Source organism: Plodia interpunctella, chromosome 25 (assembly GCF_027563975.2).
Source record: "Plodia interpunctella isolate USDA-ARS_2022_Savannah chromosome 25, ilPloInte3.2, whole genome shotgun sequence".
Taxonomy (NCBI): Eukaryota; Metazoa; Arthropoda; class Insecta; order Lepidoptera; family Pyralidae; genus Plodia; species Plodia interpunctella.
In genome coordinates, this window is record NC_071318.1 from 4,832,474 (window position 1) to 4,846,156 (window position 13,683).

At 33.8% G+C, this 13,683-nt stretch overlaps 1 protein-coding gene across 1 annotated transcript in view; it reads left to right on the forward strand.

Annotated features, from left to right (window-relative positions):
• LOC128680840 (cell adhesion molecule Dscam2-like) overlaps positions 1–13,683 on the forward strand; it is a 55,528-nt gene that overhangs the window by 25,479 nt on the left and 16,366 nt on the right. The window contains exons 10-20 of the mRNA XM_053764282.1: positions 1,148–1,267; positions 1,540–1,716; positions 2,055–2,199; positions 2,615–2,763; positions 3,247–3,412; positions 4,355–4,491; positions 5,622–5,774; positions 6,703–6,793; positions 7,621–7,703; positions 10,509–10,643; positions 13,515–13,667. Of these exons, the coding sequence (XP_053620257.1) occupies positions 1,148–1,267; positions 1,540–1,716; positions 2,055–2,199; positions 2,615–2,763; positions 3,247–3,412; positions 4,355–4,491; positions 5,622–5,774; positions 6,703–6,793; positions 7,621–7,703; positions 10,509–10,643; positions 13,515–13,667 (1,509 nt within the window). The remainder of the gene's footprint in view (positions 1–1,147; positions 1,268–1,539; positions 1,717–2,054; positions 2,200–2,614; positions 2,764–3,246; positions 3,413–4,354; positions 4,492–5,621; positions 5,775–6,702; positions 6,794–7,620; positions 7,704–10,508; positions 10,644–13,514; positions 13,668–13,683) is intronic.

Here is a 13,683-nt window from a genome sequence, read left to right on the forward strand (position 1 = left end):
CATCATCTTCCTTCCTTCATAGTTGTATTCTTCATGGCTGAGGGTCGTGGTCATTATGTGGAGTGAAACACACACAACCACTTTCTTGGCATTATTAATGGAGTGGTTTGCCATTGCCTTCTACATTTCACACACAAGTTAATAATAATAATCAACCAGTCTGCAGGTTTCCTCACGATGAATTCCCTCGCCGGAAGCAAGTGGTGGTCGATAAAAACTGCTATATATGAGTCAGATTTGTATACAAACCCATGTGGCACGAATAAGATTCGAACCTTGGGCCTTTCGATCCACAGGCGGGCATCTTAATCATTACACCCACACCGCTTCCATCCACTTCATCATAGAATATACTATTTGTTGATATATTGTTTTATTAAATGCCAATTTGTTAAATGAATGAATATTCAAAAGAAGAATATAAAATGTTACATAACATTATCATAATAATACAGAGGCCACTTTCATTAGCTTTCTTTTGTAATGAAGCAAATAACATTATTCAGTCTTATTTTAGAATTCATGACATTTATCTAAGTGATTCTTCTAATATAAAAGGTGACTTGAAAATCAACAGCCCCGCAGACTATAAAACTGAAATCACATGTTGGCTAATTTTAACTTATATATACGTGTTTCTTGTATCTTTCACATTGTATATTATACTAATATTATATACCCCGGATGAAGCTGTGGTATTAAAATTTTATGTAAATGCCTGTGATGGACTAATTTCTGAATTAATGCTATGGCTTTGGAACGGACAATTTAAATGAATATTAATTTTTGTATCGAAAGAAAATCCAGAACATTATCTCAACTAAAACAATATCCATCTGTTGAAATGGATTTGTTATACATGTCACACATGCTTTTTAACTTATTTTTGAAAATAAGAATGAGATGAAAACATTCTGGAATCGAGCGGGAATTGAACTCGCGTGCGCATGACATGAGGGCTGAATTAATTCATATCTTCACGTCTTACGCCGACGTAATTCAACTTGGTATGGTCTCGATAGCTCAGTGGTCAAGAGCACTGTTCCGGATATCCATCTATTTCTGTGAAGTTGGTGGTGTGCACTAATTTAAGGTGCAAGAACAAATCCGCAAATTTAAATATACATATCTATGTCATTCTTTTTAGTGGCCCCAAAATGGAGCGAAGAACCACAAAACACATCACTGTTATTGGGACGAAGCGGTCACATATCTTGTAGTGCCAATGGTTATCCACAGCCGCAAACACATTGGTTGAAAAGAGACGGTACGATACCTTAACTTTATTCCTTTTAATCATCTATTTATAATAAAAAATAAAGTGTAAAAATGGTATTGAAAGAAGGCTGGACAGTGAGGCAGCTAATCAGTTTCCTTAGGTTGAAAGGACCGAGACTAATGATATTTCTAAATAAAAACAAATAGAAAATGCAAGAACAAAACATACCAATTGTGTCTACTTTGTAGAAGATGTATGTTTTCTTTTTCATTCATAATCTTCTACATTATTACAATACGTATAAACTCTTTATTTTATAGTGGTATCAGAAACCTGGCATCCAGTTTTAGAAGTGGCAGGAGGGGGAGTATTGAGTTTATCGAATGGTTCCCTAATATTCGATTCGGTAGCTCTCTCTGATGCTGGTCTGTATACTTGTCATGTTGAAAACGGAGTTGGCGAAGCCCTTAGTAAAACTATTTGGATCTCTGTTAACAGTAAGTATATCTTGGAGGTTATTGACACTAGATTTTTTAAAAACTAAATATATAAATGGACTCTTTCTTGCACTTTACATAAGAAACTTATGTTATAAATAGATATTCTAACATATGATCGCAAAAGCTGACGTATCGCAAAAACAATTTCTATGTTTAACTAGCTATTTGATTTATTGACCCTTAACACAAAATTATTGAATTCATTATTCCACATATAAGTATAATAAATTTTATATTTTTGTGTGTATTTAAAAAACGAAAAGACAAAAAAAGTAGCCATAGAAAATAAATTTTATAATTGCTATGTAGGAGTAATATAAATATTTATATTACAGAACCAGTTACATTTGATGTACTGTCCAGGAATCTCACAGCTAAGCTGGGTCAACATGTGACGATAGAATGTCAAGCAAAAGGTGATGACCCTATTAGAATGATGTGGACGAGGAATGGGAAACCAGTCAACCCTTTGACACAGAGGTGAGAACATCTTTGTAAATTCGACCTAGTTTTAAATTATTGTTTTGTATATATTGTTTTATAAAATTAAAATCCCACTACTCTTTGGAAGTAATCACAATATCATCCAAATATGCAATATGGACGGATCAATTAATGAAATAAGTGGAATAACCATATACATACATAAAACAAAATGGAAATTACACGAGGTTTATTAATATATCATTACAACAAATAGGTAATATAATTCTGAATACCATTTGATTGTATTCTACTATTGTATAAAAGAAGAGGGAAATTCGAAATTCTGAAAAGATTAATTAATTATGCTTTTGGCACAATCTATATAAATTGTGTTTGTTTTATGTAAATAAGATCAGTACATCGAAGACCTATAAAAATAAAATCTCTTTAATACTCATAAATTTTACAGAGTTAAGATATCAGAAGCCAAAACAGATGATGGTATGACAAACACCTTAGAACTTCTACAGACAGAGACAAGCGACGGTGCCTTATATCAGTGCAGAGCTGGCAACCCGTTCGGGGCTGATGTGTTTAGTGTTCATCTCACCATTTTAGGTAAATTTCTAGTTTCTTCTTCATTTAGATTCGATGTCGAATAATTATAAACACTGAGGGTAGGCCTCAGAATCATATTTTTTAAATTATTTATAGGATAGATAGTGATGGAGCACAGGGTAGTGCAAAATAATCTTTTTCTTTGAAATAACGCCATTCTATAATATTGTGATGCGATAAAATACATTTATTTATCCTGAATATACCATTAAAAAAAAAATTAATCAAACACAAATTGCCAGACATACATTAAAAAAAAAACATAAATTATCACAGCAGAATCCTTACATACTATAAAAAGAACTCACGTCTTCCTGTATGAACGCTATAAATTCAAAAACAGCCAACGCGGTAAATTCTAAAACAAGCGAACGGATTTTTGTACAGCTTGCACCAATGTGATGAGAAAGGTTTAAGTGTATTATTTATTATGGTTTCACCCGAGCGAAGTCGAGACGGTACTTATATAAATTTATGTTGTAGAACCTCCGATCCCACCTTCAGATCTATCAGTGGACTCGGTGAAGAGCAGATCAGTAAAGCTGTCATGGAGAGACATGACCAACTCTTTGGCTCAGTACTACAGCGTGCAGATCACGAGCAGCCAGCGATTGTCGTGGAGTACTGCTAGGACTATTAATATCACTAGGTTTGTTTATATTATGTCCATTCATATTTAAACTAAGGGCTTGTTTTACACTTTCTGATATAATGTCATATTGTAATCTGATAAATTTACTGTTAAACAAATCTCCCTGATGTATAATTTAGACAAAAACTTAGGAGACTATATATATATATACATCAGGGAGATTTGTTTAACAGTAAATTTATCACGATACCAAATTTATGACGATACCAGGATAGCCAGGAGACGTGGTGGACCACGAGCATCATTTTGAAAAATTAAGAAGGAGAACATTTTTAAATGTTACAGTTCATGTTACAGTTCATCTGTAATGATATCTCATTAAATATGTTTCTACATGAAATGTTGTGACGGAAAACGACGGGGAATTTTTTTTTGCATTATGTACCACAAACAATTTAGGCAATTGATTTGCTCAAATTAACATCTAATCAATCGTATTATTATAAGTAGGTAAATTATTGTTCCTATTTTAAAAGGATCAAGCATAATATAAATATATATATATATAATATCCCCTTATTAAATTTATCTATGAGATCATCAAGCCTACAGTGAAATACTTCCACATTATTTTAAGCAAATAAATAAGGACAAACAACGGGAATACACTCAGATGAGAAAAAGAGTGAGAGAGATTGACAAACCCTTATCTCTCTCTATCTTGACAATTAAAATAACTGAAGTTAATTCAAGACGTGTATTATGTGATATTAACTCAACGATTCCATATTAAATTTCTACAAAGGGTACCCAGCGGGAGAGCCAGCATTGAATCCCTATTGTGAGTTATATCGGTAAAATCCATTTTTTACACACAGCCTAACCTATCTCCACGCCTACGCTCCAACAGCGTCCATTCGACGTGGAATAACACACAGTGTTGTGCGTGTCCATTTTTCTGCCGCGTATACACATAGTCTAATATAGATAAAATTCTAGGCTAGACGACATCAGACACACGTTAGATATAGAAGATCTACAACCGTCTACAGCGTATACCGCTAGGGTGGCTGGTGGAAACCAGGCTGATATCAGCCATTTCTCGGCTCCTGTGAGATTTACTACAACTGAAGAAGGTAACTGTATTCATTATCGTAAAACGCCCATATTTATTTCTATTGATGATCTGCAGATATTTACATATTCGACTTTGGTTGAGATCACTCAATGCCTGTAAGCTTAACTATAATTATAAGATACACGTTCTATATAATATATTGAAGAATTGTATATCTGGTATAAAGGGCAAATCCAAGAAGTGCCGTTTTGATCTCGTCAAGGATGATGCGCGCCAATGGTCTGACAGCTAGGGATGCCGACGACCTTGCTAAGTGGAGATAAAAAAATGGATAACCATTACTACCAAGTATATGGTAACTTTTAAGATATTAGATACTGATTGAAACAAGAAAAAAAAAGGTTTACAGATAAATAATGACTGATCAGGTCTTAATAGGTATATGTCTAATCTTAATTTTAAAGTACCTATAAGCTTAAAATGTGTCGTTTAAACAAAAAGTTTGAAAAGGTCCAATACGTCAAGATACGTGAAAATGTCAAGGTTTGGAAAAGAATGACATCATTCATCAGTCGTTGAATCTACCTGATATCTAAACATTTTTTTTGCTTTTTCTCTTGACGGAATAAAATCCTTTTATCAAGACTTCTGAAGTATAAATAGGGTTTATAACGTGGGTTAAATAAATCCAATGCTTTATAAACTCATAAATCAAAATACAACACGCGCTGCGTAGGTAGGATAATCCTGCTTCTATTTAGCCGGTAACAGTGGATTATATACCTTTATCCTTATTCAGGGTAAATGGTTTTAGACGGGAACTAAAATGTTAGTAAACTTTTTATAGGTTCTATACGAGAAATGAAAAAGTTTTGTGGATAAAGTTCAAAATTGGATGTTTTTGTCAGTTCTTAAAAATAAAACATTATGTGAAAGACGTATTTTACTTACAGTTCTATTATTATATGTCTGGATATTGACGCATAGATAACAGCGGTCGCTCTAAGGCGTTGTTATAAGTACAGCCACATGACTATTGATAAATATACCTATTATCGTGTATAGTAGTATTTATCTAACAATCAATCCTTGGGCATACAGAAAATACTATATGATTGAGTGAGTGATTTTATTTTGCGTCGGATTTTCTGTATACATTAATAACTAGAATTCTATTTTTTCTTTTAGCACCATCTTCGCCACCTTTAGGCGTACAAATAGAACAGACGGATAGCCCAGGGGAGCTGAAAGTAAAGTGGTTACCGCCACCATCGGACGCTCATAACGGTCTCATCATGGGATACAGATTGAGAGCTATGCCGCAATTGAATGGTATAAAAGGTTAGTTTTTCTATTCATATATATATATATATATATATATATTATTTGAACAGTTTTCCCACCAATCTGCATTGGGCCCCCGTGATGGGTCATAGGTGGCCCATTCTCTTCATCCATCCATAAGGAAGGACAGTGCGCCAAAGTGCACCAATAGTGTCATAAAAAATATCTGATGATGACAAAACAGTTTTTTCTCCACTATTGACGTATCCATAGCGTGGTAGTCACCACGCCCGTTCTTCATCTAGAGGTCCTATGGCTTTATTTGTACTTGTGATCACAGATTGTCTAAAGTTCTGGGTGCCTTGTGCCCAAGGAGTAAGGAATATAGTCTGTTTTGCCCTTTTCTTATATAAATTGTGTTTATTGGAACCTCGATACTTAGTGTTTAGTCTTCAAGAAGATGAAGAAAAGAAGTGTGGACCGTTTAGTGTTGCCCATTTATAGACAGATAAAGAGGTTAAAAAAATATTATTAATGAGATATAAAAGCCAACTTTGTTTTTTAATTAGTTTTATGAGATATATTACACTAAATAAATAATAAATAAATATATTAGGACAAATTACACAGATTGAGCTAGCCCCAAAGTAAGTTCGAGACCTCTGTTATGGGATACTAACTCAACGATACCATATTTTATAACATATACATATATAGGTAAACATAGATAGATAAACATCCAAGACCCGGGCCAATCAGAAAAAGATAATTTTCCATCATGACCCGACCGGGGATCGAACCCGGGACCTCTTGGTTCAGTGGCAAGAACTTTACCACTGCGCCACCGAGGTCGTCAATTAAATAGTGCTCCTATTTTGGAAATTAATACTTTTGATAATAATAATTATGTTTATTATTTTTCTTTGAAGAACGAAAAAGAAAAAGAGAAAATTGCTTGTTTTGTAAGTAATAATACGTTTTCTAGATGCCGAGGAGTCGAGTGACAAAATAATAAAAACTTCGTCGTTATATTCGAAACAGGAGACAGTTATAACAGGATTGCTCAAAGGCGTACGGTAAGTGTTTTTCACGGAACGACATTAGGTGCTGTAATTTTAGATTATATTGTATTGTATTTGTATTTATTTATTTATTAAAACTTTACAGTAAACACAAATTAAATATGTCCTGCAAAACTGCTTACGCGGTTTGACTGCAGGTAATAGTCTCTTTTAAACATTTATAAGCTTAATTATATGTACTTAATTAATAAATATTAATGTTATGTATGAGATCATTAAAATTACATTAATTAATCATTATATATGACAAATATATTTAACATAATAATATATTTAATATAAAAATATATATAACAAATATAACAAATATATTATAACATATTTATTTTATTATAAAACAGAGTCCTCTGCCGCATCTGTCTGTTGGTTCGCGATAAATTCAAAGTGTACTGCACGGATTACCATGTGGTTTCCAACAATAGATAGTGTAATTCCTGAGAAAGTTTATGTGTGTTTACCTTTTAAATTTCATAAATTTGTAGGATCTGTCAATAGAATTTTTAAGTTCGTGGAGCAACAAAATTGTTTAAGTCGTTTATGAAATATTCACAATTTTGTAAACACTCATCAAAAATTTATTGTGTTCGCGAGGTCCAAGTTCATGGCGAACAACTAAGTAGGTAATAATATATAAAATTAAGTAGAAATACTGTTAAGAGGTAGATCAGTTTTAGGCCCTAAACAGGAATCTCATTATGAGATATAAGAAACCTGCTATTCTCCGATAAATAAATAACCGATTGTATGAAGCACCCATAATAGTTATTCTAATAAACAAACTAGTGATAAAAATATTATTAATATTATATGTTTTAAAACAGGTACGCAGTTTCGGTATCAGCATTTAATAGCGCGGGTATCGGTCCATTTTCAATCCCATTGTTCCAAGATACAAGAGAAGGAGGTAAGATATTTTGGGGAGATAAATATATAAATATCTATGTGATTTGTATACAACTTTTAAAATTTGTGATCTTTGTGCAAAACGTGTGCGTGTAAAATTTTTGTGGTGGAAAATTTTAGTCGATATGTTAGCCTACCTTCCGACGACACTTTATTCATACCAGATACCTGTTATGTTATACTCATATTTTTGTACGACCCATTCCGTCACCGATCATGGTCATAATTGCTTAACCGGCAGTTACGTAACTTATCGACAAATGACAAATGATATTCAATTTATTGACGGAGATATATGTATATAAAACTATTATTAAATAGATTTAAAAGCCGCCTATAGATATAAAAATGGCCTAATAAACGCCTAGAATGGTCGTCCTATTTATAATTTTAGTGTTGTAACATCAAAACTCGCGTCAGAACTTTCCAAGATTTTACGCCACGTCGAATCCTAACTTAGAGAAGGAATTTCCTCACACGAAAGTTTTCCGCGCGAAAGCTATTTAGAGCTTTGTCGTTTATCTAAAACTTTAGGTGAGATGTAAGGTAAACAAACATATTTTTCTGTCTTGTATTATATGTTACAATGGTTTTATATGTCTTTTGATGTTTGATCGCTTTTTTTTTCCATTACTGTTATAATAATTCAGAAATAGATATATTGTTTGTAAACCAACTAAAATGCCGCCCAAATAAATAGAAACAATCATTATTGATTTGTTTTATTCGACTACTACGAACTTTACTATAGAGCGGATAAGCGGAGCCAGATATTGGTCGAAGATCATATAGTAGAAGCAATTCCAACTCGACAAGAAGAAAAATATCGACGATTAATGATATCACGAGACAAATATCTCGATCTTTGATCGATCATTCTCTCTCACTCAGAACCGCTGTCTCATGCAAATTCTAGAAGCAAATAAACATACACAATATTATATTTACCATTCAAATGTTTTAAAGATTCACATTTACGTAACACAATTTAGAATCCTCATTCAATGTTAATACAATCTTTCTTCAAAAGAAATGCCTCTCGTTGCAAAAAAAATCCCCTATTTTCTTATTCAGCTCATGCAAAATTACAAGGCAGCGCGTTATTATGGCCCGCAATTCTATCACACTCACTGAAGGAAAAAATGTTGTCCAAGAAAAAAAGTAGACGGAGTTCTACATAATAGTGCAGTCAGACTAAAGCGAGTTTGGAGAAATTATTATTGTCAAAATGAGGCACCCAAAGATTCTTGAGTTTTATCTCACACGTTTTATCACAGGTCTGATTTCTTCCTCAGACTTTATAAGCTATGGAATCATGAATCTGGATTTACGAATTATTATTTTCCACTACGCATGATATTCGGTATCCCTTCTTCACACAACAACAGTTCCAGTACTTTTTGGAGATCTGATCTCCCTTCTCCTACTATTATTAGAATTTCAACAGGTTACGAAAAGAAGACAGAAAGATCAACAAGTCCGAGGAAAAATAAAACAAATCAAATTCTTCTTCTAACAACTACACTACAATTCTATGCAAAAGATTTATTGTATTCCGAAGAGCAATTTCGGAATTTGAATTAGTTTTAGAAAAGATTGAGCAGATATAGTTTGTTTTAAAAGCGATATTATATGCCATCATTTTGAAATTCTGGAACAATAAATGAGGAATTTACTTAATCTACTTTTTGCACTAATGTTCTATCCGTTTGGCCTTAAGGTTGATTGGGAGAGAATGCCATATGGCGTTACTCCACCATTTGTAAATGATTTTTTTTTTGTAATCTTGTACAATAAAGTTTTAAATAAATAGACGTTCCACTTTGAAGCAAGGCTAAGCGTCTTAATTTTTTAAGCAATGTGAGTTAAGAATTTGAGATTTCGTCAACAAGTGTAACACGTAAATTAGCAAAATTTTCACTTCTGCCAGAAAGTTACGTCATAAAGCTTTATCGCGTTCATTACGTTCAAACTTCCTTATTGTTGTTATAATTACTTTTTCACCTTTTGCGATGGTCGTTTTTTTTGTTTTCCTCCCTAGACGCGAAAAGTTGAATCATATTTTTTAGGCCAGCTCCGTCTGCTTTTTTATTTTGTCTTTCATCTCGAATTATGTTTTAACTTTATGATCAGAGTTTTAATTATTATTTTCTTTTTATGTGTTTCGATGTTACGTGAATTTATTCTGACACATAATGAATTTACTCTTGGGACACATAATTAATTTTTACCGACGAAATGGAATAATTTTCATATTGAAAAAAAAATGTTCTACCTACATAAAAATGTATGAACCTTGAAATTTTTCAAATAATGAAGACAAAATTTAATTTTATTACCAGACTTTATGAAATAATTGACCGATTTATATTTGGGTGTTTAATGTTAATTATAATAATATTTGATTTTATAAGTTCCGAAAATTGACGACGTCGAATAAAACGCTCGTAGGAATGACTTGGTTGATATTCGACTATTTGTAAACAAATTTATTTTATTAGACAAATTAAAAAACCCCGACTTTCAATATTAATTTCGCTACAACTTTTGAACGGCTGAACCGATTTTGATCAAGCATGTCTAAGAACCACCGCATAAAAATTAGCTATCAAATAAAATAAAAATCGCATCCAAATCGGTTCACCCGTTGATGAGCTACGATGCCACGTACACAGAGAGACACACACTCTCATTTTGAGTCGGAGGGGTTAAAAACTGGGTTTACCATCTCTGAGTTACGAGATCATAAATGCTACAAAATTACGTATTTAATCTGGATGACTAATAACTTTCTTATCTCCAACAGCTCCAGAAGAAGGACCATCATCAGTGGAGTGTGGAGGGGTGACGTCAACTGCTCTAAGGATCAGCTGGCAACCCATCCCGCCGCACAAGCAAGCTGGCGCGCTTGTTGGCTACATCGTTCTGTATGCTGCACAATGTATGTCTTTTTTTTAACTTCTACTGCTGTCTTGTTGTTCCCGCGTTTCTTCAAGCGTTCGCCCATAAGTTATTATTGTCAATATATCGAGTTCTAAGTAACATATCGCGATGTTACCATAATCTAACATAAAATCTGGTATGTTAGATTATCCGCTGTACAATTGTAAAAACCACATCCAATTCCATCCAGTAGATTTTTCGTGATGCAGACAGTAAGGCCAACAAGTTTTGTCTGTCTTTTTGTGGTAGGCCTTTAGGTCCACTCTAGGACAGAAAATAACCGCCACTAATTACGGTAAAATCTGTTAGTGTCGTATTCATCATCAATAGCCATTTAAACGACCCCACTGCTGGGTCACCGGCCTTCCTTATGGATCGATAAGGACTATGGGCCAGCACGGGTTCCATTGCTCATTGGCGGGTTTCAACGACGGGTTTCACGTGCCTTCCGAAACACGAAGCTCAAGATAATTTTGGTCACCCATCCAATGAAAGATCATTATGAGGGTGTCTTAACTGCCACTATCATACATTGGCCACCGCTAACCATTGCACAATTGAGCTCCTTGTATTATTGCTCGCTATTTCTGGAATCCCCACGAGTGTTTCCAGTATCATGCTTAATTTCTCGTTAATTATATCAGCCCGATCATTAATTGGAAAATTGGGCGCTTGACATAGGCGGCCATTGGCGCGTGATTGATCGGCTAATTCCAAATTAACGACAGTTTGTCAATTCACTTGTGTATTTAGCCGACTGAACTATTAATCAGCTTTTTAGGTGAATGCAGACTGATACGTTCTAAAATTAGAAGGGACGGTTTAATAAAAAAACAAAAACCTGTCAAGTGAGAGTTGAACTTGCGTGAAGAGGGTACTGTACAATTTATAGAATTGTTATATGTTTTTCTGTAATCTTCAAGCAATGATTTTGTATTTTTTTTTCAAAATTTTAGGTTCAGTAGTTTCGGAGATCAAGCCTCCCACCCCTCATCTCATCAATGATGGATTTTCTTATCTTTTTTTAAGGATAACATTAAACTGTTTATTTTAAAATCATGATAAAAACTATATTTGAGATCCTCTTAACGAACCATTTCATTTGATTGACACAATAAAAAAAAAGTTTGCATTTTTTTTTTTATTTCCTAATTTATCTCTCGCAATTATTTACCTTACTTGAAAAAAAAGTGTTACACTAATTTTGATTGGAGTTAGGTTTATCTAGCTTTATCAATACAATTTTATAGTTTTAGGCGAAGTTAAAATATTATTTAAAAATGCATGTTTTCTCAGACGTGATAAAAGGAATATGTTAAATAAAGTTAAGCAAACTTCATAAAGCTTTGATCGTTGAGGCGAGCTCTAATAGCGATGTTTTCCACTGAAATTCTACTACACTGCCTACCTGGAGATAAAGTAAAAAAAAAACAACAAACTGAAAATCAAACTCGCTAATATTTGTTAAACCATTCAGCCTCGACCATTATGGTTATATTATAGAAATAAACCAGTTTTTAAACCATACAGTTTCCCTAGCCGGCATTTTTCTATATCACCGCAAACCATGTAGCCCCAACATACTGAAGCACGCTAAGATGAGAGAAAGAGAGAGAGTGGGAGAGATACAAAACTACAACTTCAAACAATCCAACGTACTGAAGCACGCTAAGATGAGAGAAAGAGAGAGAGTGGGAGAGATACAAAACTACAACTTCAAACAATCCAACGTACTGAAGCACGCTAAGATGAGAGAAAGAGAGAGAGTGGGAGAGATACAAAACTACAACTTCAAACAATCCAACGTACTGAAGCACGCTAAGATGAGAGAAAGAGAGAGAGTGGGAGAGATACAAAACTACAACTTCAAACAATCCAACGTACTGAAGCACGCTAAGATGAGAGAAAGAGAGAGAGAGTGGGAGAGATACAAAACTACAACTTCAAACAATCCAACGTACTGAAGCACGCTAAGATGAGAGAAAGAGAGAGAGAGAGTGGGAGAGATACAAAACTACAACTTCAACCAACCAATCTGAAACTGTTTCAAAATGATCACGTCATGTGTTGAGATTATAGCTGAAACACAAATTCAACTCAAATGTATATTACTGGAAGGTGCATTTTCGTTTCATTCTCTTTGAACAAATTGGCATTAAAATTCACACAATAATCCCCACAGTTCACAGTTAAATATTAATTAACTTTCAGTTAGCGGCCAGGGATATGGAAAAGTTTTAAAATGCCATTCGTAATAGTCGTTGGGTCCAGGGACCCGAACTTTTCGTTTCATTTCGTTGCGTTTCATACATAGACAAATTTGAATATTATATCTGTGTAAGTTAAACTGCAAATCAGTTTAATTCGGAAAATTATAGTGTGCGACACGCGAAATGTGTGCTTATTAACAAAATGGAGATTTAAAATCAAGAACTTGGTATTTTCATTAAACGTTTTTATAAATTTATTTACGACGATAACGTAGTAAAGATGACTTTGAGTTTAACTAAAATATTAAAGAAGTGATAAACAGATTCATTATCGAGTTTCTAAATCTCTAGATAATTGCGTCCCAAGAAAACAAATGTGTTATTATATATATATTTCATTGATTGTATTGTTGTTATATTTATACGTAATAGTATAATCGTGATAAACCTGCTTAATTTAACTACATTTTCGGAATACTTCAGTACTACAAAAGCATTCTCTTGCAGCTTGTGATCTCCGCTCTAAAATTAGTATACTCCTTACCCTCCCGAGAATATCGAACGAGGCGATTAAAGGATACATAGCATCACCAAGATGGTGCTCGCACAGGCATCACCAAGATTAAATAATAATAAAATAATAACAATGCTCCCAATAGCTCGACAATGGTTGAACGCGACGTCGCTCGTCACAGAGCTGCGTCTACAAGGCTTGCTCAAGTTCACCAATTACACCGTCAAAGTGGCAGGCTTCTCCAATTATGGACTGGGGCCGTTCAGCTTTCCTATTGTCTGCGCTACGTTGCAGGATGGTAAGTTATTTACCAA